The sequence below is a fragment of the Rutilus rutilus genome (assembly GCF_951802725.1).
Source record: "Rutilus rutilus genome assembly, chromosome: 19".
NCBI lineage: Eukaryota > Metazoa > Chordata > Actinopteri > Cypriniformes > Leuciscidae > Rutilus > Rutilus rutilus.
Window position 1 is genome coordinate 7,585,590 of NC_140232.1, and position 26,317 is coordinate 7,611,906.

The 26,317-nt window shown below is 37.4% G+C and overlaps 2 protein-coding genes across 2 annotated transcripts; one reads left to right on the forward strand and one right to left on the reverse strand.

Annotated features, from left to right (window-relative positions):
* Positions 1 to 851: 851 nt before the first annotated feature.
* Positions 852 to 2,380, reverse strand: LOC311278696 (E3 SUMO-protein ligase ZBED1-like; the record flags this gene model as incomplete). The annotated part of the gene is made up of 3 exons (XM_084389705.1): positions 2,082 to 2,380; positions 1,153 to 1,772; positions 852 to 971 (listed from the first exon to the last, which is right to left on the reverse strand). The coding sequence occupies exons 1-3, from the start codon at positions 2,227 to 2,229 to the stop codon at positions 852 to 854; spliced, it is 888 nt and encodes a 295-aa protein (XP_084245831.1). The 5' UTR covers positions 2,230 to 2,380.
* Positions 2,381 to 8,969: 6,589 nt separating this feature from the next.
* Positions 8,970 to 15,428, forward strand: LOC311279083 (SNF-related serine/threonine-protein kinase). The gene is made up of 6 exons (XM_084390341.1): positions 8,970 to 9,137; positions 9,254 to 9,342; positions 10,731 to 10,823; positions 10,977 to 11,027; positions 13,348 to 13,443; positions 13,560 to 15,428. The coding sequence occupies exons 1-5, from the start codon at positions 9,050 to 9,052 to the stop codon at positions 13,354 to 13,356; spliced, it is 330 nt and encodes a 109-aa protein (XP_084246467.1). The 5' UTR covers positions 8,970 to 9,049; the 3' UTR covers positions 13,357 to 13,443; positions 13,560 to 15,428.
* The last annotated feature ends 10,889 nt before the right edge of the window (positions 15,429 to 26,317 follow it).

The following is a 26,317-nucleotide window of genomic DNA, read 5'->3' on the forward strand; positions in this document are numbered from 1 at the left end:
TGTAACTGTTAATCTTCCCTGCCAACAACAGAGGGTAAATTTCATCTCTAAAAGCAAACTTTAGAGGCTTATCTTTAGTTAACCAAACTCTACAGCTGTTTGTTAACTACTTCTCTGAACGGCGCAGAGGAAAAAACATTTTTGTACTGGTCTGCAAAGGTTCTTTGAAATGGAGTGAAACTCACCAAGTCTTTCGTTTGTAGAGAAAAATTCCGTCTGGAACTCAGTCAGCTTTGTTGAGATCTTTGAGCTTGAAGTTTTCAATCTGGAGGATGCTTGAAGTTTTAAGATTCAGTTCTTTGAGTTTCCTTCTCCATCCGGGTCGCGGCAGCAAATTGTTGAAAACCTTTTTCTTCGTCGAAGCAAGAGACCAGGAGACGTTGGGGATCACGTTCAAACAAAGTTATTCTTTATTGAGGACTTTGCGTTGACGCGGCTGCAGTTCTTCCCAAATCAGTCTGGCTAAGATACTTTACATGGTTTCTTTATAGGCCTTTCAGTGGGCTGTCCTTAAAGGTGCTAAACATACACACAGCCTTAGAGGTAACCACTAAATCTAATCATCTAAAGACAATAGAGGCAATTGCCCCCAACTGACTTCCCCAAATGGTATAAACACAAATGGTCCCGAGAACTAAGACTATGTAACAGTCACACACAGTTCAGCTCTTAGTTGGAAGATCAAAGATGGTATAAACAACAAATGGAAACCCCTGACTATTACAATGTTTAGACAGCTGACTTAAAGCTGACTTCTGATCAGTAAATTGATGCCATCATGTTCACCTTGAATGCCCAATACAGTGTAATTCACCTTAGTTTTTCAGGTGATGTTATGTAAGGAAGTAAGATCAGCAGATCTTAAACATATTCTTAAATTTGGATCCTTCACTTCCCAACGACTTCTTAGCCTTTTTGGTGGGTGGGGGTGAAACTTCTTCCACTCTGGTCTCTCTGCACTCAACAGAATGCTAGAAAATAGTAAAAAAAAAAAAAAAAAAAAAATTTAATTAGTTTTTTTATGAATGATCATTACTGTATGAACAACACAATTCAGCTAAATTTAAACTTAAATATTTACTAAAATGTAAGATAATGCATTTAAATGGAAGGAACTCTTCTCATTTACTCCATTCTAACCATTATTTTTACCTTGTGTTCCATCATCTTCATCTCTGACACCAGTCTGGCTTTGATGATGGGGACGTCATTGACACTGATGTATTGTGTCTTGTATCTTGGATCCAAGAAGGATGCCACATCCAGGAGCTCTTGTGTAACTCTCTCTTCATACTTGCTGTTCAAGTACTCCAAAATTTTCTTTTTTAAGGACTTGGTCATGTCTGTATCACCCTCCTCTGGTGCCAAGATGGTTGTGTTAAACAGGCTGAGTACTGGTTTGATGTGTGAAACACTAACGTAATCCTCCCCTGACAGAGCATCCGTGAATTCAAGCAGTGGTCCCAGTGCCTTGCTGACTGACTCCAGCACATCCAGATCTTGATATCCAAGAATTAGGTGCCGGGTGTTTCTGTCCTCTGAGAGGACCTCATGGAGTGCTTTCTGCTGCTCCAGAATCCTGTTAATCATGAGCACCCTAGACCCCCATCTAGTTTGACACTCAGTGATGTGTCCATGGACTGGAAGGTTGAGGCGCTTCTGGGCTTGCTCAAGTGCCACTCTCTTTTTCCAGCTGTGTGAGAAGTGGCACACCAACTTTTTGCAGACACCTGTTGCACGGCTGATCCGGCTGTCACCTTTCACTGCGTTTTCTTGGAAAAATAGATGTACAAAAATAATTCATGATTATTTTACAACAGCTAAATAACCACAAAATAATGCAGATTGTTTTCTCTCTCTCTCTCTCTCTCTCTCTCTCTCTCTCTCTCTCTCTCTCTCTCTCACTCACTCACTCACTCACTCACTCACTCACTCACTCACTCACTCACTCACTCACTCACTCACTCACTCACTCACTCACTCACTCACTCACTCACTCACTCACTCACTCACTCACTCACTCACACACACACACACCTCTCTGTCTCAAAGTTATTAAAAATAAACATAGCAAAACGTACCTATTGCCAGGTGTAGCCTGTGTCCGAAGCACTGAAGGCGCGTCCAGCCATTCACCTCCAAAGCCTTTATCATATTCGATGCATTATCAGTCGTCACGCAAACTTGTTGGTCCTCCTTCAAGTTCCAGTCTGCTAACGCACCTCTCATCTCCTCCGCTATATTATCCCCGGTATGCTCCACGGGGAAGAATGATGTCTGTAGACAGCGGGTCTTGAGTTCGAAGTTTGTTGTAATAAAATGGACCGTTAAACTTATGTATGGTTCGGTTGTCCGGCTCGACCACAGGTCCGTGGTTGTGGCGAAAGTTCATATCGAGATATAGATACGATAACGATATATCGTTCAGCCCTACATGCAAGTACAGCTTACAATGTTTTAGGGCTGTGAAATTAATTGATTTTGATTTTGGCTCCCAACGATCACCAAAATGGTACAATCAAGTAAAAACGGTTATTTTGCCATGTTCTGTTTTGCAAAAACACTCTTATTTTGTCTTGTGTTCTGAATGACACGCGCACTTCCGCCCCTCCCAAAGCTGTAAACTCTCTCAGCTTGAATGCACACCGGCTCATTCGCGAACGACCCATCACTAGAAGCAATACACACGTAAATGACGCAACCCATTGCAAGGCGTTATGGCAACGAAGTCATATACATAAAAATAAAGGTGAATTTAGGCTACTTTAGTTTTGCACGTACTTTGTCATGTTAATTATAATCAAATTGATTTTGCTTTATTGACAATATTATCACTGATATTTGTTTGAGAGGGGCACTTTTGATTAATTTTGGGGAAAAAAATGAATGCACAGCTAGCCGTGGATTATCCCTTACATATAAGTTTATAAAGATATACATTTTCTGTCAGTAGAGAAGAAGAAAGGGAGGTTCTTTAGATGGGCTTTGTCTCGGAAATCCAAGAAAACTTCCACCGAAGCCCAGTGCAGAAATGACAGCAGCCAACAGCCGGAGAGATGCTCTGATGGTGAAGCTGAACACAACAACTCAGTGTACAGCAGGCACAGCTGTGTGTCTTCTCTGACCAGTGTGCAGGAGGATGATAAGGACATTCCCAGTCAAGAGCTAAGGGGCATCAGCTCACACAACAGCAGTCCTTCTCTGACTGTGCCATCTATGACTGAGGAGAGCAACAACTCAGAGTACAGCTGGCACACCTGTGTGTGTTCTCTCACTAGTGTGCAGGGTGATGATAAATACATTCCCAGGCAAGAGCAAAGGTGCATCAGCACACACAACAGCAGTCTTTCTATGACTGAGGAGAACATCAACTCAGCTTCGACATTGGATGACATTTCTTGGAGGAATGAGGATGAAATTATCCATGTAAGTTTAAAGGGAAAGACAGGTCAGTTTACAGGGCTCGACATTAAGGCTTGTCCGCTTGTCCGGGACAAGTGCATTTTTTTTTTGTAGGACAAGTGGAAGAGAAAATTAGTTGTCCAACTGGACAAGTTAAATTTCAAACAAAATAAAATGCCATGTTACTTCACGTTATGTGCCACTCGCTCGCATAACTGCCAGATTCAAACTGTGCTTTCGCGCATTGGCTGGCGCTGAGCCAGAGTCGGACGCGTTCAGCGTTGTCATATATCACAACTAAGCAGTGTTTTCAACCTCATAATGTTTATTTTAGGTTTCAGATATTTAAATACACATAAGCACGAGTAAAACAATACATTTGGAGTTTGTAAAATACACACTGATGTCTGTGGAAGCAGCAATAACAATCTATTCAAATATAATTTGCCGACATGTGTTATTCATATCAGACAAACATAGTGGAAGTAACTATAAAGTTTACTCTATTCTTCTCAGTTCACCGGCCACTTTCTTGCATTTATTTCAGGAGAAACTGATGAATTCACGTGCTGTAAATCCGACTGACAGGACAACATTACCGCGCTCATCTCATGTTATAGATCAAGATTATTTATAAAGGTTTTTAAACGACCAAGCACACTCACTTACATGTATTAGAGGATCGGAATATCAGATATATCAGAAGCAAGTTTGTGAATATTCTGAATAAAGGAAAAGCAAAATAAAAGCGACACATCTGTCATACAGTATTATTGTGACTGCGGTGTATCGTGTGACGCGTCGCCATGGAAACATTAAAGGGAACGTTCACCTTGAAAAAACTCACTCTGGGGGTGGGGTACGCGTGAAAGGGTTAAAGAAAAGATCGAAAATAAATATTTGTGTGTGCTGTAAAGTGGTAAGAAAAATAAATCGGAATCGGCTTAAATCGGTATCGGCAGGTCAAACTCAATGAAAAATCGGAATCGGCCTAGAAAATTATAATCGGTGCATCTCTTATTGTTATGTCTACAAAATTATTTTAGATATAGCAACATAATATTTCTACTGTATTTATAGAATACAGTAAGTTTAGCTAGCTTGCAAATACTGAGGATACCTACAAGAGTCACCACTACCTCTGGTGATACACTGCACACCAGCATGCAAAGTATTAATTTGTATTATGGGGTCTGGAGATCCTTATTTCTTGTTGAAGGGGAACTCTATTCTTGGGACACGTTCCTTTCTACTGTTTCAACTGAATTTTATTAATATTGATAGTGTCTGGATGCTTTCAATGGTTTGTTCGAATTCTGCATTAGCAAAACACACACAAAAAAAAAAAGATAAAATTATAAATCTTTACCCGGACAAGTGATTTTTGTGCATGGACAAGTACAACATAAATTTACTTGTCCGAAGGACAAGTGCCTCAAAAAGTTAATGTCAAGCCCTGGTTTATATAGGTTTATATAGGTTCAGTGGCGGCTCCAGAGATTTTCTGTTGCAGGTGCTATGGGGATGCTCAACACTTAAGAGAAGGTGCTTTGAATTTTGGGGCGTTTCATTATAGAGGGATGCGAATCGGACCACCCTTGGTATAGGCCTACACATGCGTAGCCTACACGCCCGCATTAACTATACTCGTTCCGCGACTATAAGCATATATATACTGTATATATATGTAAAAGTGTTCAACGCAAGGGCTATAGACAGGGACGCAACTACCCAGTGTCAGAGGGGTATGCAACAACAATTTTGGCAATCATCAATCTGGTGCACTTTGAGAGTTAAAAATTAAAAGCTCCAACCCATATTCAGTGTGCAAATTAAACAAAGAAAAATTCAAACCTCTTTTAGTTACAGTGTCAGTCTACATTACACTACTACATAATAATAGTTATAATATTAATCCCATGATAGTAATAGCCATATATTGTAAAACAAATGCACTGAAAAATAAAGGAAACTTTCATAATTAGTTTTGTACTAGGGTCAATGACGTATAAGGATTTTCGACAGGTCAATTTTACAATACAAAAAAAAATATCTGTTGCAATTGTTCAAACATTAAGGATGTTGTGTACACCTAAATTCATAAAAAAATTCATTTTAAGTGATTTTAGTGTTTTTTCATCTAGATGAATTGTCCGTAGCCTTAAAAAATGTCATGTGGTGCGACTGTGATTTATCTTAAAATTAATTAATTTCCTTAACATGCTTAAACATTTTTTTTACAAGTTCTTAGTAATTAAAGTGTTTAGAAACCAAGTTTTGCATTTCTTTTGAGTTTTTGTAAATAATGATCTCGGTTTTTGTTCTATAATTTCTGAGTTGCCTTCTTAAATCTAGTTAACAGACTTACTTTTCCTGTAAATCACATAAAACTGATATAAATGTTTTAAAAATATCATTTACTAAAGCATACTGTATCAGTGATTCATATTTCAGCCACAGAAATAAGATATTTTATTTTACATTTAATACAGTGATTGCTTTTATTGGTCGCACCAAATGATAAGTGGTCGCTCCAAATGACACGAAGACCTTATATAGTTAAAAATCTATTTAAAGAGATCAATGAACAATCCATTTTATACAAAAAAATTGATTTAAACCAGATTTCATACAAATTTCACAGAATTTTCCTGAACATTAAACTTTTTTAAAAAAATAAAAATCACATCAAAAACACAAGTGCACCATTTCTTTTAACTTGACTTAGAATTTCTTTCTAACAAATAATAATGTTATAGATATAAATTATTTCATAAAATTATTGTATACAGGTAACATTTGGGGTCAATAGTTTTTTAAGTAATTAATACTTTTATTAATCAAGGACACATTCAGTTGATAAAAAGTGACAGTAAAGATATTTAGGCTATAATGTTACGAAAGATTCTATTTCAAATAAATGCTGTTCTTTTGAACGTTCTATTCATCAAATAATCCTGACATATAAAATGTATCACAGTTTCCATAAAAATATGATAATAATCAGAAGTGTTTCTTGAACAGCAAATCATTAGTGACCCTGGATCACAAAAACAGTCACAAGTGGCACAGGATATATTTGTGGCTATAGCCAACAATACATTGTATGGGTCAAAATTATCGATTTTTCTTTTATTCCAAAAATCATTAGGATATTAAATAAAGATCAAGTTTCATATTTTGTAAATGTCCTACCATAAATATATAAAATATTTATTTTTGATGAGTGAATATAGCAATATCGCAAACATAAATGGACAACTTTAAAGGTGATTTTCTCAATGTTTCGATTTTTTTGCACCCTCAGATTCCAGATTTTCAGTTGTATCGGCCAAATATTGTTCTATCTTAACAAACCATACATCAATGGAAAGCTTATTTTTTCAGCTTTCATATGATGTATACATCTCAATTTTAAAAAATTGACCCATGTGACTGGTTTTGTGGTCCAAGGTTACATATTAGAATGATTTCTGAAGGATCATGTGACACTGAAGACTGGATTAAAGATGCTGAAGATTAAATTTAGCTTTGATCACAGGAATAAATTACAGTTTACTATATATTCACATAGAAAACAGATATTTTATACTGTAATAATATTTCACTCTTCTCCTATCAAGGTACTCCGCTATTGCTGCAGGGTCAGAATTTTTTCGCTTGGCAGTGGCATCTGGTAAAATAGATTCAAATAGTTTTAAACAAATAAATAGGGAATAATAAATACACTACTAATAAATGCTTAATTACTAAACTGAAATTACATGCTCTAATTTTTTGTTGTTGTATTTTTCTCATATTGTACAAAGAGTAAACAAACTTGAAATATATGAAGAAAATATCCCAAATAGCATAAAAATCTATTCCGAATGATACTAAATTAAAGTATTTTTTGTATATAAACTGTCAATTGAATATTAAAGCATAAAACTGCCAATCTAGGACATATATCTATCATGGAAAACAGTCTGCAGTGGTCGCACCACATGATATTTGGTCGCACCACATGATGTTTTCAAATTCATTCAAAATTTACAGGCACAGAATTGGCCACCTAAACAAAACAAGCTAGCTTCCCAAAAAAAGGTCACTATGAAATGTATAATACAAATATATATTTGTAGAAATAACTTTAATATTATTTTTTTTTTTTAGGTCATACCACATGACATCCAAATTTGGCAACTACATACCAACCATTACAGAGGTTTATTTTTTTTCCAATTTGAGAGAATTACAAACCTGCTTGCTGCTTCCATGGCTCCTTGGTAAATTGGTATATGATGTAACGTCCTGTGTTTGAATAGTTTTCAACATTAAAGTCCCAAAATGGTAGTTCCTTGATGGTCACACCACATGATATTTCATAAAATGGACATCATCGGACAAAGTTTGTTTGTATATTATGATGGAAATATAAATACAAATGCTTTGAATTTTTTTAAAGGATTACAAAACATTTTGGCGTAATAATCAAGGAACTGTGCGGCTGTACCATGAGTGCAGCAGACGTAATGATATGACGCAGCGCCTGAAAATAGGTCTAATAGGTTAGACAAACTTAGTCCCGGTCACGTTGGAAGAAGTTACCGAGCTGGGGACTATTTTCAGGCGCTGCGTCATATCATTACGCCTGCTGCACTCATGGTACAGCCGCACAGTTCCTTGATTATTACGCCGAAATGAGAGTATAGTTCCTAGCCATATAGGCTTAGAAAATGGCAACTTTTCATTTTCCGTCGATCTTGGTACACGGTTTAACTAAAGAAGAGTCAAGTTTTAAATAGGAAAAATATTGAAACTCTTTGGTCATTTTGAAAGAAATGCTACTGGACTCGTCAGAATCAATGATCTATGCTAAAAGTGGTACCGTCAGACCCGGAGTTCGGCTGAATGGATTCTAAAACGGTAAAACTCAACTGTTTAACTCTGGGGGAGTTGTAAAATTAGCATATTTCCGAAAAAGTGGAGTATCCCTTTAACTCTTCAAAGCCAAACTTACCCAAATGCAGGACATAATTCTGTAGTAATTCATTTAAATTAAACCATGTCCCCTAATTATCTCGCTTTTGTATAACTATTATCTCTCCTGTAGGGTCTATTTGGCAAATCTCTTCCAAATGAGGTCGCTATGATGGCTCTTATGAACAAAGGTCCCAGTGTTCCTCAAATAATAAAGCTGCTGGACTGGTACGAGACACCAGAGGAATATGTACTGGTCTTAGAGCGGCCCACGCCATGTGAAGATCTTTACTGCAAAATGGTGGCATACTCAAGGAATCGACGGCACGAGCTGTGATGCGTCAGGTTGTCACTGCGGCGAGAATATGCAGTGAGAGGGGCGTCTTCCACAGCGACATCAAGCTGGAAAACCTGCTCATCGACCCAAACACCTTGCAGGTCAAATTAATAGACTTCGGCTGTAGCAGACGCTTAAAGAAGTCTTCTTATTCGAAATTCAGTGGTACGTATTATTCCACAAATCTATGGTGAATAAATCGACAAAAAGCTATGGAAATACAATTTCATTGCAATGGATGAAATCTTGTTCTTTCTTCCAGGCACAAGAGTTTATGCTCCCCCTGAGTGGGTCGACCATCAAAAGTATCATGGCAAGCCTGCAACAGTCTATTCTTTAGGCGTACTGATGTTCAAGATGCTGTCTGGGAAGTATACTGGCAGGAACCTCCCTCAGATGTTTGGTGAGCCCTGGTACACAGAAGACATTTCCAAAGGTGAGAGCATGTGGACGGGTCATACAGGAACTTTTATTACTGCTTAAAATAATATGATCAGTTACACAAAGTATAACACTTACAATAATAACCGGACATCTCTCCCCTCTTCACAGAATGCAGGGATCTGATCTCTTCATGCATGGAAAGGGATCCAGCCAAGCGGATTAATATGGAAAAGATCCTCCTCCACGACTGGTTCCAGGTATCGATCCTCACCTAAAAATGTTTGGAAATAAGATACTGTCATGAGAGGAAGAATGAGAAACAAAAGAAACCCAGAGAGTAGGTAAAGAAAAAACCTTATGTGCCTAAAAGGTAAGGAAAGGAAGTATATATGTGTATATATCCATAGATGCAATTACAGGTCAAAGCACAGCTAACATGCACATGCAAATGAAGAAAAAAATATTTATCTAAAAATATATATTTTTATTTATAATTAACTGTTATATAATTCAAAGCAGCTATTACATGTTACATGCTTCTTTTAAAAGTATTTATAATTATATTTTAGCAATATGTAAGGCTCAAGAAAGGAGGAGGCAGGAACCGGCAAACGTTCAACAAACTTTAATCCAAAAGTAAACGGACAACAAAATGTAAGTAAGCCCCTAACGGACGACTACCGCATAAATTAAAACAAAACAACAACTTAAAATCCAGGCCTAGACCTCTCTCGTCTTCCATTGTCGTCACTCCTCCTTTTATCCTTCTGGAACTCCTCCGTGGGACTCGAGACCAGTGTGGCACGCAGGTGAAGAGAAAGAGAGGGGTGCAGATGCCCCTGGCAGACGAGGCGAGAGAAAAGGAGACGGAAGGATGAGGAGAGACAGAGACGAGAGAGTAATAGAGGGCCAAAACAATAGCAGTTATCTTTGCAAGTTTCTCCGCTGACAAAAACATTCGAAAAACACAAGCGATCAGACTAGTATTTGTTACATCTGTGGTAAAAAAATTGCTTAAATTTTATATCTCTCGATCTGTGTTTTATCTCATGATTTTTAGTATTTCATTCGATCTGTGCTATTTACGTTCAGTGAACTTGTGATAAGTTAGTGACAGAACATCAGAGAAACATCTGGAGCAATGGGTCAGTGCAAATCTCACAGTTACATTGTAGAGGAAGATGCTGCTGCATCTATGTCACCAAGGCCTGTCCCAGAGAGAGTAGAGAAGAAGAAGAAAGAGAGGTTCTTTAGATGGGCTTTGTCTCGGAAATCCAAGAAAACTTCCACCGAAGCCCAACAGAGTCAGTGCAGAAATGACAGCAGCCAACAGCCTGAGAGATGCTCTGATGGTGAAGCTGAACACAACAGCAACATTGACATAAATTAATTGTTCAGCTGGTTTAAAGATTAAAGGGAAAGACGGGTCAGTTTATATAACAAGCCCCAACATGACTCATAAAATGTGCTAAAAGTACCTCAGTTTTAACATCTTTTTCTGGACATTGTCTTTATTATCCAAATGAAAATGTGAACTGAGGATGGATTTTGGATGGATGGATTTCCATAGCTATCTTTAATCTGCCTTTTTTTTTTTTGTGTGGTTTATACTGTAAATGTATTATGTCCCTCTTTTTTTTAATAGGGGGCGACTTGCAGCACTAAAATTATGAAAATGCTGGGTCAAGGATCATATGGATGTGTCTACGAAGGGATCCGTTTGTCTGATTCACAAAAGGTTGTTTTTTGTACTCTTTGAAGTTGGAATTTAAATTCATTAAGTTACATCAAGGTTAATTACTGGAATCATGTGACCTCTGCACATATAGTTAATTAATTGTAAAACATTCTTACAAAAAAAATCGTATTTTTTCTTTCCCTTGGAGAACAGGTGGCACTCAAACATGTGCTGAAGAGAGAAGCCATGGAAAATGTCCGTATTGTAAGTAAGAGTACACAGTCACATTAATAATAGGACATTTTAACAAAATTTTGCAGTCAAAAAAGGACCATTGACAATAGCGTATGACCTTTTGAACCAAGCAGCTTTCTGTTAGTCAGCACGGTTAATTCGCATTACTTTACCCTCACGCAAAAATTCCCATTAAAATGACAAAATTTTGCCCTGAAAATGTTTGCCGGTCGACAGTAAAAGTGACCGAAACTTTAGTAACTATTTCCAGGGTCAACCATTAACCCTCTGAGGTCTGAGCTGTTTTCTGGGCCCTGGAGGTGTTCTGACATGCTCTGACATTTGTGCTTATTTCTGTTACTTGTGACATTTTCATGGCTAAAGTCTTATTACACTGTATTCAGCACAAACTCTGCTACAATAATATATCAACAGCATGTGTGTAAAAGTTTGTAGTTTTGAGATAATGACATTTATGCGTGGTTTGTGAAAATACAAAAAAAAATTCTCACTGAAATAAGGTCATGAAACCCATACTTATTATTTCTTCACAAGACTTTTGAAAATTGTATGACGTAGCCTAGAATATTTGCTCTAAAACTATGTGAAAATCACCCTGACTGCTCATTCAGAGAAGACAATATATTGATTTAAAATTTTTACGACGTGTTTTGTGTGAAAAAGCAATATGCGAAGGGGCGGATCATCTCATTAATATGCAAGCTTTCCACACCTGAGAAAGACAAAGACACTCCCTAATGGCCCTATTAGGAGCTTATCAGGGCCCATCATTCTGACCAACCTTGCACAAAGAATGAGGAGATTAAAAAAAGAATGGCTTTTAAAATTGTTTGGATTTATTTACAACATAATCCAAAGATACACAACAAAAAAAACACTTATTGATAACAATGATCCAAAGAAAGAGACATTTGTGCCATTCCTAAAAACATTGTACATACCTTTCATTTCCAAGGTGTTTGATTTTCACTTTACCATGTTCATGTACAGAGACATGTACTGTGAATGTTGAAGTCAGCAGGACTCAGTGGCATCTGGGCCCTGAAAAAAAAAAGTGAACATACTGATATCAAGAGAAAGGCCGGCACGATTTTGGGAATACATTTGAGATTTTTCTGGTTAAAATTGCTTTTTAAAATTCACAGAATACACACACACACTCACACAAATGTTTCCAGCCTTGTAGGTATAGGCTATGCGCAGTTCTGCATAAAATAATACCAATATAGCAGCCTATATACATTTTCAAAAAGATTTCAGTAACAACTAAGCTAGAGAAAAATATATTGATTATCATGTTACTTCAAATGTTTCCATTCGTTATGATGATATGAAATGAGATAATAGTAAAACCATGAAGCCGTTTGGAGCGTTTTGCTTTTCCAAAATATGATGCATTCAAACACGATCGCGATCAAAATATGATACATTCAAACGCAATCGCGATCAAAAATATGATACATTCAAACGCGATCGCGCTCAAATATAAAACATTATGGTTAGGCCTACCATATACATATCTACGTTTGAGCAGATATCCACAAACACAGTAACAGTAAACACGGGTCTAAATATTATAATATTCACCATATATCTAGCAACAGTTCAACTGCAATGTGAAATTTATGCAACAATAACAAACTAATATGTAAGAATTTCTTACCTTATCTTTCTTGTCTTGAAATCGTGTTCTTCTTCTGGGGTAAAGCCAATGTAAACTCACGTCTTTCAAACTCGACGAAAAGCAGAGACTGATGAAGTGTTTTGTTTTTGAGGTAATGAGCGCGTTCGCGTTCCATGTGGAGATTTGCATGTGAATATCTTTTGCGCGAGTAGGCGTGGCCAAATTAACTGTAATGAGCAAGCGTTTGAGAAGCTGGACATCTTGTTGGTTTTATACAAATTACTTAAACAGAAAATATTTGTTTTCAGTTTGAATCCAATCATTTAAAAGTACACACTTAAATGTTTATAAAGGTATATGGCTCATAAATGTGAGACAAGTATTCGCTGAGTTTTGTTTCAGTTTATAGACGTGCTCAAGAAAAAAAAGTTCACCGCGACGGAGAGGCAGAACGCACACCCTGTTTATTTTCTTTATTTTTCAAAAGCACAATGTTTTGATTTGATTGTAAGTGGACACATACAAAAGTAGAAATATCACAGATTCTTTTTATATATTTATTTTTTCTGTATGACCATAAATGACGGAGTAATTTAAGTTTAAAGTGCTACAATGTAAAAAAAATCCAGCAAAACGCGGGGGCGCGTTTTTCGACCTCAGAGGGTTAAAGGTATCATGGCAAGCATTCAACAGTCTATTCTTTAGGCGTACTGATGTTCACGATGCTGTCTGGGAAGTATACTGGCAGGAACCTCCCTCAGATGTTTGGTGAGCCCTGGTACACAGAAGACATTTCCAAAGGTGAGAGCATGTGGACGGGTCATACAGGAACTTTTATTACTGCTTAAAATAATATGATCAGTTACACAAAGTATAACACTTACAATAATAACCGGACATCTCTCCCCTCTTCACAGAATGCAGGGATCTGATCTCTTCATGCATGGAAAGGGATCCAGCCAAGCGGATTAATTTGGAAAAGATCCTCCTCCACGACAGAAAAGGAAGTATATATGTGTATATGTATACAGGAATACACTGCAATGCATTCTGGGTAAAATAAGACATTTTCAAAACAAAAAACATGGCGGATCGAGTAAGCGCATTCAACCACTCAGTGCAGTTTACCCCAGCGTAAAATATGTGTAGGAGTATAACAAATGAGGAGTATAACAGTTACAAGGACATTTTACTAGGGAAATTTGGCGGAGAATGTAGTAACAAGAAGAAATGTTTAATTTGGAAAAAGATTGCTTCGACAGTTAACAGCGTTAATCCGATCGTTGAGCGGAGCGTTAAAGACGTACAGAAAAGATACAAAAACATGGTAAAAGATACCCTGTATTTTTTTTTCTGTGACAGAAGCTTTGCTGAGACCCACTGTGTCACCAACAGCATTCAGAAAAGTTCCTGTTGCATAAAATCTCAACGCAGTGCAAACCTGCGCGCGCCATTCGGCGTCTGTCCGCCGTCTGTTTGGTCTAAATTAAGTCAGTCTTTATTTTTGTGAAACAGTCTAACTTGCATTAGACTAGTCTATGAGCAAATTTTAGACTTGTCTAACACTATAGACCGGTCTAAAATAGCTTTGTGAAACCGGCCCCTGGGGCTCAGGTCAGGAAGGCTTAACCGACCGTCTGCTAGCTGTCTCACGTCACCAAGGTCAGATAAATCCCATCACATAGAGACTCTTTCACATAGCTATCATCACATAGAGACTGTGTCTGTTCCCCGAATTTAGAAATCCCAAAAAAGTTTCAACCCATCTTAGGTTACATTTTTTTTATTGATGTTCAACAAATAAAAAACCGATATAATACAGATGAACAAATGATAAAGCTTGGGGTTGCTGAATATTCAATCCCTTACTTCAAAAGCACTCATTGTTAATGATATGATTACAGACTATAATCTAGATGTGCTGTGTTTGACAGAAATAAAGAAGTGTGAAGTCCGCACACTGACATTAACTGCTTCCAAATGGATTTATTTAACTTTAACAAGGCAACGTTTCGACCCTCAGGTCTTCATCAGGCACAATATCAATGTGAAGTAAAAAACCACCTTAAATAGACACAGGTGATCACCCTAATTGGGCACACACGCAAAAACATGTAACAAGTACAGATCATGTGACAAGTACAGATCATGTGACAAGTACAGATCATATTAAAGAAAAGAAAAAAAAAAAAAAAGAAAAAAAAAAAAAAAATAATAATAATAATTAATAATAAACTATAATAATAATTAAGTCTATTCACTAAAGAAATAGTGAAAAAAATAATAATAAAAAAAAAGAATAATATATATATAAATAATAATAATAATAATAATAAACTATAATAATAATTAAGTCTATTCACTAAAGAAATAGTGAAAGAAAAAAAAAAAAAAAAAAAAACAAGGGGGAAATTAGTGTCAACAGATGAAATAAGTCACTATAAAAAAGGCTTAATATCAAAATCCTCATTCAATCCTAAAGGTGACAAAGTATTTAAGGTGTAGATCCAAAAACATTCCCTTTGTAATAATTTCTTCTCATAATCTCCTCCTCTTGAGGGTTTTATGACCTTTTCGATACCGATATATTGCAAGACGCTGACATTGTGACCTACTTGTCTAAAATGAGATGCTATAGGACTACGCATATCTCCAGTCCTAATGTTGCTACGATGTTCACTAATGCGAGTACGCAATTGTCTGGACGTTTTACCCACGTATGCAAGACCGTGGGTAAAACGGTCTGTTTTTAAACCAGACAATTATATTACTTTAAATGAGTCCACCCCGCAAGATTACTGTTATAAACATGAACCTCGTCTGAAAGGCAAAGGGGGAGGTGTTGCTGTAATTTATAGTAATATCTTCAGAATTACTGAGAAGTCTTGTTTTAAATATAATTATTTTGAAGTGTAGTTGCTAAATGTAACACTTGCTAGTGTAAATGAATAAATCACGTTTGAGATTTGTGCTCGCTGTATACAGGTCACCAGGGCACCATAAAGACTTTATCAAAGAATTTGCTGATTTTTCTATCAGTTTTAGTTGTGGCTGCAGATAAAGTACTAATTGTTGGTGATTTTAATATACATGTAGATAACGAAAAAGATGCATTGGGATTGGCATTTAAAGACATTCTGAACTTGGAGTTAGACAACACATGTCAGGACCTACTCATTCTCGTAATCATACTCTAGATCTAATATTATCACATGGAATAGATGTTGATGCCGTTGAAATTCTGCAGCAGAGCGATGACATCTCAGATCATTTAGTCTTGTGTAAACTTCATTTAGCCAAGGCTGCAAAGCCGACTCCGTGTTACAAATATGTTAGACCCATCACTTCTGCCACTAAAGATTGCTTTATTAATGATCTTCCTGATCAGTTTCATCATCTCAGCATCCCAGATAGCTTAGAAGAACTAGATATTGCGACAGAAACTCTCTCTTTTCCAGCACTTTAGACACAGTTGCTCCTTTGCGCTTAAAGATTAAAGAAAATAGTCCAACACCGTGGTACAACGAGCACACTCAGGCCCTTAAGAGAGCAGCCAGAAAAATGGAGCGCAACTGGAAGAAAACAAAACTAGAGGTATTTCGCATTTCATGGAAAGAGAGCTCGATTGCATACAGAGAGGCCTTAAAAGCTGCTAGATCTGCTTATTTTTCAAACCTTTTAGAAGAAAATAAACGAAACCCTATGTGTTTATTTGAAATAGTGGCTAAACTAACGAAAAATAAATCTTCAACCCCAGATGTTTCCAAGCAGCACAGCAGTAATGACTTTATGAACTTCTTTACTAACAAGATTGATAATATCAGGCAGAAAATTATAACTATGCAACCGTCTACTACAGTATCGCAACAGGCATAGCATTGTAGTCTCCTTGAAGAAAAATTTGATTCATTCGTTGCTATAGGAGAGGAAGAATTTACTAAACTCGTTAAATCATCTAAATCGACATGTATGTTAGACCCTATACCGACTAAGCTTCCAGAGGTCACAGATCCTCTTCTTAATATCATTAATTCATCTCTGTCACTAGGATATGTACCAAAAACGTTTAAGCTGGCTATGATTAAACTGCTTGTTAAAAAAACGCAACTTGATCCTACAGAATTAGTGAATTACAGGCCGATCTCGAATCTACCTTTTCTGTCAAAGATACTAGAAAAGGCAGTATCCTCACAACTATGTTCCTTTTTAGAAAGAAATGATATCTGCGAGGATTTCCAGTCAGGATTTAGAGCGTACCATAGTACTGAGACATCTCTCATTAGAGTCACAAATTATTTGCTCCTATCATCCGATCGTGGTTGTATCTCGCTATTAGTGTTACTCGATCTTAGTGCTGCATTTGACACTGTCGACCACAACATTCTTTTAAATAGACTCAAAAATTATGTTGGCATTAGTGGAATTGCATTAGCATGGTTTAAATCATACTTATCTGACCGTTATCAGTCTGTAGTAGTAAATGAAGAGATGTCTCATCGATCACAAGTTCAGTATGGCGTACCACAAGGCTCAGTACTAGGACCGTTGCTGTTCACTCTGTACATGCTACCCTTAGGAGACATCATTAGGAAGCATGGCATTAGTTTTCACTGTTATGCTGATGATACTCAGCTCTATATTTCTTCACGCCCAGACGAAACTTGCCAATTCACAAAATTAACGGAATGCATAGCTGATATAAAAAGTTGGATGACTAGTAATTTCCTACTTCTAAATTCTGAAAAAACTAGGGCTGTAATCAACCAAAGAAAATCTTGGTCGACTAAAGTCCTGAAATTTTCGACAAAAAATCGACTAAAAATGACGTTAGAAAAAAAAAAAACTTTAAATTAATTAGCTGCGCACTGTGCGCCTTGTTGTCCGCCTAAATGAATTATAAATAAACATAAAAAACTAGTAGGCTATTTGCAGTATTAAATCGTTTTTGACGTAATTATTTTGCACTGAAATGAGTCTGACACACGAGTCTGTCGGCTCTGACAGCGTTTCATCACGTGCACCTGCACAATATTATAGCCTATGATTTCCGAAAATAGTACTATGTTGTCAACTAGTGATATCATGACGAACTTTTGAGGAATATGTAACATAATTTAGACAATTGTTTTTGTCATATGTATTATAATAACTGACAGACACTATAATTTCAGCCGCTCTGTGCAGCTCGCGAATATAGAAGCTCACTAGCTCAGCTTCGCGGCTGAGACACGAATAGACTAACTTAAAGCTTTTACTCTTAAACACAAAAGGCACGTCCACTTTAATAAAAAAAATATTTATTAAACAAACCAGATCAAGTAATAATATTCAGCAAACCTTCTAGTAGCCTACTTTCTTCAATCTGTCTCTCTTCTCCAGTGGGTTGGGCTAATCCAAAAGAAGTGAAAACAATGGGGGTGTTCTGAAGACATACTGTTACCTGTGAAACAGCGGTGCTCTGAAAACACCTCCATTAGCAATTAGTGCTTTCCACCTGATGAAATGAACGCGGCAAAACTGATGAAATGAACGCAGCAAAACTAATGAAATGAACGCGGCAAAAAATCGACCAATCAGAATTTTGGTCGAGCCAGAACGTATCGACCAAATAATCGACTAATCGACTGGGAGATTACAGCCCTAGAAAAACAGGATTCTAATTATTGGACAAAAAACGTCCTCACCTAATAACCTAGAATACTGTCTAACACTTGATGGCTGCTCTGTCAAGTCTTCGTCGTCGGTTAGGAACCTGGGTGTGCTCTTAGATACCAATCTTTCATTTGAAAGTCACGTGTCTAGTATCTGTAAAAACGCATTTTTCCATCTTAATTGCTCTCATTGACAAATGCGGAACAATTAGTTTATGCGTTCATGACCTCAAGGCTAGATTATTGTAATGCTCTAATGGGTGGTTGCCCTGCACGCTTAATAAACAAATTACAGCTGGACCAAAACGCAGCAACTCGAGTTCTTACCAGAACCAGGAAGTATGACCATATTAGCCCTGTTCTGTCAAAACTGCATTGGCTCCCTATTAAACATCGTATAAATTTTAAAATACTGCTGATTACTTATAAAGCACTAAATGGTTTAGCTCCGCAGTACTTGAGCGAACTCTTAACACATTATAGTCCTTCACGTCTATTGCGATCTCAAAATTCCGGCCAGTTGATAATACCTAGAATATCAGAATCGACTGCTGGCGGTAGATCCTTCTCCTATTTAGCACCAAAACTTTGGAACAGTCCTCCTAACATTGTCCGGGAAGCAGACACACTCTATCAGTTCAAAGCTAGACTAAAAACACATCTCTTTGACCTAACATACACATAACACATTATAGACTTCTATAATTCAATGTTAGGCTGCATAGATTAGGCCAGCCGGAACCGGGAACACTTCCCATAAATCCTGATGTACTCATTACATCATAAGAAGAATGGCGTCTACGCTAATATTAGTCTCTCTGTTTATACCGAGGTTTACCGCGGTCCACCGGATCCAGATCTGATGAAGGACCAGCGCCTGGATGCGACGACAACGCAGTCCTGAAGTGTCAACTAGTCTCTCCTCTTATGCCGGATCCAGGCCGTATCCAGATTCGATGAAGGACCTGCGCCTGGACGCGACGACAACGCAGTACTGAAGTGTCAACCAGTCTCTCCGTTTACTGAAGTGAGGTGGACCCCGGCCATATCCAGATCAGATGGTGGATCTGCACCTGGACATAACCATGACGCATCCGGAAGTGCCAGCCTCATCAGCCCTGTGAAGGCCTCATCGACACAACCAATCTGACTTCTGACCTGTAACGCTGCCTGGATCATAATCATACACTGTTCGCTCGTTGGCCAGAGGAGAACTGGCCCCCAACTGAGCCTGGGTTCTCCCAAGGTTTTTTTCTCCATTCTGTCATCTGATGGAGTTTTGGTTCCTTGCCACTGTTGCCTTGGCTTTTGGCTTGCTTAGTTGGGGACATTTAATATTCAACAATATCATTGATCTGCCTTATTAAGGGTGGACGATGATGCAATTTTCTTCTAGTAACAAATTTTGTTGTATTATTTTCTTGTTATCAATGTGAAGCTGCTTTGATACAATCTGTATTGCAAAAAGCACTATATAAATAAAGGTCACTTGACTTGACTTGACTTGATAGGTGAATTGAAGAGACAAAATACAGACCTGCCAACCTTGAAATTATTTTTTGAGTGTAATCAGTGGGACAGGACTGGACACGCATTATATTGTATTGCAGAATGTGTGCTGGTCAACTAGTCTAAAATTAAGAAACCCCTAGAAAAAAAAATATATATAGTTGTTTTTTTACAGTTTTTCTATGGGTTTCTTATATTCCTATATATAGGAACATTGTGTGTACATTTAGGCCACTTAATTTATTATTGCAATATCCAAATATGATACTAAATCCCACAGAAAAAGGGGCTTCTATTTGTGATGCACTGTCTTTGCATTTGAGCATTACACATTTTAAACAGGACACGCATTAGCTGAATAAATATGAGGCGCCATAAAATAATTAAATCAAACTTCATTCACGCACACATATATGAAATGCTTGCATACACATACAGTGAGGAAAATAAGTATTTGAACACCCTGCTATTTTGCAAGTTCTCCCACTTAGAAATCATGGAGGGGTCTGAAATTGTCATCGTAGGTGCATGTCCACTGTGAGAGACATAATCTAAAAAAAAAAAATCCAGAAATCACAATGTATGATTTTTTTTAACTATTTATTTGTATGATACAGCTGCAAATAAGTATTTGAACACTTGAGAAAATCAATGTTAATATTTGGTACAGTAGCCTTTGTTTGCAATTACAGAGGTCAAACGTTTCCTGTAGTTTTTCACCAGGTTTGCACACGCTGCAGGAGGGATTTTGGCCCACTCCTCCACACAGATCTTCTCTAGATCAGTCAGGTTTTTGGGCTGTCGCTGAGAAACACAGAGTTTGAGCTCCCTCCAAAGATTCTCTATTGGGTTTAGGTCTGGAGACTGGCTAGGCCACGCCAGAACCTTGATATGCTTCTTACAGAGCCACTCCTTGGTTATCCTGGCTGTGTGCTTCGGGTCATTGTCATGTTGGAAGACCCAGCCTCGACCCATCTTCAATGCTCTAACTGAGGGAAGGAGGTTGTTCCCCAAAATCTCGCAATACATGGCCCCGGTCATCCTCTCCTTAATACAGTGCAGTCGCCCTGTCCCATGTGCAGAAAAACACCCCCAAAGCATGATGCTACCACCCCCATGCTTCACAGTAGGGATGGTGTTCTTGGGATGGTACTCATCATTCTTCTTCCTCCAAACACATTTAGTGGAATTATGACCAAAAAGTTATATTTTGGTCTCATCTGACCACATGACTTTCTCCCATGACTCCTCTGGATCATCCAAATGGTCATTGGCAAACTTAAGACGGGCCTTGACATGTGCTGGTTTAAGCAGGGGAACCTTCCGTGCCATGCATGGAAGCATGATCTTGCATGGAGCCCCAGTCCGAGGGAGATTGACGGTCATGTTTAGCTTCTTCCATTTTCTAATGATTGCTCCAACAGTGGACCTTTTTTCACCAAGCTACTTGGCAATTTCCCCGTAGCCCTTTCCAGCCTTGTGGAGGTGTACAATTTTGTCTCTAGTGTCTTTGGACAGCTCTTTGGTCTTGGCCATGTTAGTAGTTGGATTCTTACTGATTGTATGGGGTGGACAGGTGTCTTTATGCAGCTAACGACCTCAAACAGGTGCATCTAATTTAGGATAATGGAGTGGAGGTGGACATTTTAAAGGCAGACTAACAGGTCTTTGAGGGTCAGAATTCTAGCTGATAGACAGGTGTTCAAATACTTATTTGCAGCTGTATCATACAAATAAATAGGTAAAAAATCATATATTGTGATTTCTGGATTTTATTTTTTAGATTATGTCTCTCACAGTGGACATGCACCTACGATGACAATTTCAGACCCCTCCATGATTTCCAAGTGGGAGAACTTGCAAAATAGCAGGGTGTTCAAATACTTATTTTCCTCACTGTATACTAAGTAGTCACACATACATGTGTATATACTGCTGAATGCTCAAACTAATACATATGAAATGCACAACGTCACACCTAAAGTCACTCACGAACATAGGGCACCTCATACAAAACCTTCCACAAATGCACGCGAGAAATCCACATTTGCGCGCACCAATCCCAAATGCACGCGAGAGATCCTGCATGTGCACCCACCAATCCACAAATGCCCGCGAGAGATCCACAAACACAGCGATCCACGAATGTACGCGAGAGATCCACACACACACTGCGATACACATACAAGGCAATCATGCAATTGTCCTTACTCACATTGCTTTGCTCACAATCCACAAATGCTTTACATTTACATTTAGCTGACGCTTTTATCCAAAGCGACTTACAATTGCTATATATGTCAGATATGCCTCTGGAGCAACTAGGGGTTAAGTGTCTTGCTCAGGGACACATTGGTGTCTCACGGTGGATTCGAACCCGGGTCTCTCACACCAAAGGCATGTGTCTTATCCATTGCGCCACACCACCCCCAGCTTTATCTGTACCAGAATTTCATGCACAGCAAATCTTTTGCATTGGTGTTCTGCCTTGATTTACAAATGCACACAAGCCTCTGTCCCTGTTACAATATGGTGTCTTTCTCCAGAGGGCGCTAACCGGCCTTCGAGCTGAATCTTCCAAAGGGATGCATTCATTTCGTTTTGTAACTTGGCGAGACAACTGAAGTCTAAACATTTTTCACTAAATATCATATACATAAATGCAAATATAGAGTAAAACCAAACCTCTTTTTTTTTTTATTCTTAAACGTGAAATCAGAAAATATAGCCTATTAAGAAAACCATTCGGATAACAGGAGAGCTTTAAAGTCTTTAAAAGTATTTCTGTAACTGTTAGCCAACTACTAGGCTGTACGTCAGGGCTATTCAATTAGCTTCATTCGAGGGCCGGATTATCACATCGAAAAGTTGAGTTGGGCCGGTGGGTTGGTTTGGGGGTTTAGCTTATTTATTGAAACATAACGGTTTCAATAAATAAGTTAAAGTAGCCCTAAAAAAGTATTGTATTTACTTGGAAATGTGGTACCCAACAGTATGCAGATATATAAAACCATAATAAATAAAAACTTGATAATTTACAGCTGTGTACAACTATTTTCCTTGGAACAAATAAATTAATTATACAAACTCGTAGCTGTTGGTGAGAAATAATAATAATTTTATTTATAATTGTTATGCTTAAATGAAAATATTCTGACAGTGAGACTTGATAACCACAGGCTACTCACACCCACTGTATAAAAAATGCCTAAACACAAGTTAATAACTATTCGCACCTTTACAAAGAAACTGACATAATTTCATAACAAAAATTAATTATATATTCCTCTACCCACCTAATAAATCTAATGCAATATAAATCACTATATTTACTATTATACTATATAATATTATAGTAAATATATATTTACTATATTTATTTATTACTACATAGTATTCAATATAAATATTGCACATTTCTGCCCAACCCATGGTAAATTACTACAGTACATTCATGGTAAATGTTTGTAAGGGTGATTAAGGGGAACAGATGTTTCAATATATTGGTATTAAATGCATTTTCTGAGAATTTATATTTCATTTATATTAGTGAACCGTTCTCGAAAGGGAACGTACTAGGTTACTTACGTAACCTTGGTTCCCTGAGAGATAAGGGAACGAGTATTGCGTTGCCAGCCGTGCTATTTTGCTGGTGTCAGGTACTTTACTTCAGTCGATTTTGACCTGTCCATATGACGATTTCTCTCAGATTTATACCCTTTAGCCACGCCTAATGGGAATGACCTGCTGTTCTTGATGGGTTTTTGAGATTTAGCCAGTTTATGTTAACAGCTATCAAGTATTTCACCCGAATAGCCATCAGTATTGACAATTTTCTGGGATGATGGATGGATGTGATCAATGAAAAAAATGGAAAGAAAGAAAGGGCAGAGATGTGGTTAGGAATGAAAAGTCAGTAGGCCTATGTAGTTTCTTCATTCACTGTGACCTATACCTGCACTGGATGGCCAATTTCACATGTATTTTGTGTATTTTCAAAATACAAAATACTGTTTTGTTCACACAGTATTTTGTATTTGTATTTTAAATGCATTTCCATGTATTTATGCCCATCTCTGAGCCTACCTGTGTATTAACCTGTTGCAAGAAAACTTTGTCTTTGGCCAGGCCATCCCTTTATGGATTTGAAGATTTCCATGAAACACAAATTATGGATGTCCAGAGACAAAAACATCCTGCTGTACATTTTTAGCAACAACTCTTTGGAACTAAAAAATAGAAGAAATAAACAATTCAAATTATGCAAGGGACAATAAAGCTCAAGCCCTAGATTTTAACTATACCACATTATTTCTCACCTTACATGCTTACACACAAGGTACTATTCATATTGTTTGTGTGTAATAACAGTCAAGTAATATATACATTTTTTTATATAAATACTTTGGCTATTAAGACATTTTCTGGGTATAGATTTCTTGACATTTGATAAAAAGGGCTGTCCATCTTTCTTTCTTCTTACTGAAGAAACTGCTCCTTTATAGAGGCATTATAGAGATGATCTTGTCAGGCAAGCATGTTTTGGTCTATAATGTTTAAGTAAATGTCCTCTTTTGTCAGTAATGTCATTGCAAAACTTACATGCATATGCATTTCCACTTCATTTCACCTGCAGGAATGACAGATCTAAGTTAAAAGGGTATCAGCACAGTTAACTCAGAAAACATTTCATTAAGTTAGAAAACTGTACTGACTTAAAGTCTCTAATTCTTAAAGTCTTCGCCTTCGCCAACTAGTCTCTCCCCTGTGAAGGATCCCTTTCCCACTCTACAGATAAAGCGTTGTCGGGATAATTTCGGTTTCGCGTATCTACCCCGAAGTGATAAAATTCTGCATCAAAATGTTAAGGCCAGACAAGTAGTTTAAGGCTTGGTTTGTAGGGAATTACAAACCTGCGCACATATATTCAAATGCGCATAACTATATTAATTCTTGATGCGCACGTGAGTGCCATCAGCATTTCTCACAGGTTCGCGTTTAAAGTCTGTGTAGAGAGAACGATGTCGTCTCAGCTGCCTAATGATCCTTGCGACGGAAGTGAATCAATCAAAACTAACTTTAGCTGGAAAATATCTTTATCAGAATCAGAATCAGAAAGAGCTTTATTGCCAAGTGTGCTTGCACCCACAAGGAATTTTTCTTGGTACTGAAGCTTCCAGTGCACATATACAAATACAAATACAACAAGAACATAGTAATACAAATTCTAAGAATGAAAATATATAAAAAATAAATAAAAATAGTATAAAAGTAAAAAAGTAGGGTCACAGTTGGGTTTAGTCTGAATAAACATTTACAGATTATGAACATATTTACAGTATTTTGAGTAGTATGAATAATATAAATATCACCTGAATTAGAGAATATTACACTAGACAGTGGGAGTCTAGCGCATGTTACAGATTATAAACATATTTACAGTATTTTGAGTAGTATGAATAATATAGATATAAATATCACCTGAGTTTATTCAAGAACCAATAAAGCCAAAACAATCTCTGTTACCTTAAATTATCCGTTTGTTACTGTAAAGCCGCTTCGAAACAATCTACATTGTTAAAAGCGCTATATAAAATGAAGATGACTTGACTCCAGCAGTCTGGTCTGTGCAACGTCAGTACAAGTCCGTGCTACTCAGCTTAGAGGACATGGCCCAAACAGATGCCTCAAACACTGGTGTGACAGCAAGAAGGCTGCTGGAGAGATTTGGAAAAGGTACCACAGTTTTAGGACTCATGATGGCCACTGAAGTAATCCAGGAGTTGGAGTGTCTTAATGGACTACTTCTGCGTTCTGCTTATTACATATCGTGAGTTTCCGGAAACAGCGTTCAACTCGCCTACATACATGAGAATGCAGATTATCACTATATGTTTTATGGCTGCCAGTTGATTAAAACATCAATTATGACATCAATTATCAATTAAACTCTGTATTAATTATCTTGAGCCTGCTGAAATGTTCCTATAAATATATTTTCTTTCCAACTGTGCATTCTGAATAATAAATGGGCTAAATAGTGAGTGCAGTGCTCTCATTAACAGTGTTTTTCTCTTACTGATATTTCATACCTGTTGAGTTTACATTTTAAAATTAATCTGACTAATAAAAAGGATTACTTGTATGCGCTGGTGCTTTATTCCCGTCTTTTAAAAGAGTTGAATGAATGAATGCTGGGTAGGTGCCTGTAACGATGTTAAATAGGCTAGGCTATTCAATTCATCTTAAACAGAAACGCACACAGGGTAGAGGAGAATGACAGTCAACTACTTTGAATATTAATTAAGCATTTTGGGCATAAAAAAATGTAAATAGTAAAAAGACTAACAATGAAAAATGACACAGAATGATTAAAATATTTCATTCAAATAAATGTTCATGGTTTGTATAATGTTTTTCATCTGACACGTCATGAAACTCAGTGCAAGTGGTCCATTGTCTGTCCAAGTGGACTGAAACAGTGTGTGGTATGCTCTCTGCAGCATATTGTGTGA

Excerpts from the sequence above, each read along its gene's own strand:
- LOC311279083 (XM_084390341.1), top strand. The coding sequence starts at position 9,050 with ATGTTCAAGATGCTGTCTGGGAAGTATACTGGCAGGAACCTCCCTCAG. Across the intron at positions 9,138-9,253 it reads CACAGAAGACATTTCCAAAG|AATGCAGGGATCTGATCTCT; the intron begins GTGAGAGCATGT and ends CCCTCTTCACAG. Across the intron at positions 10,824-10,976 it reads GTTTGTCTGATTCACAAAAG|GTGGCACTCAAACATGTGCT; the intron begins GTTGTTTTTTGT and ends CTTGGAGAACAG.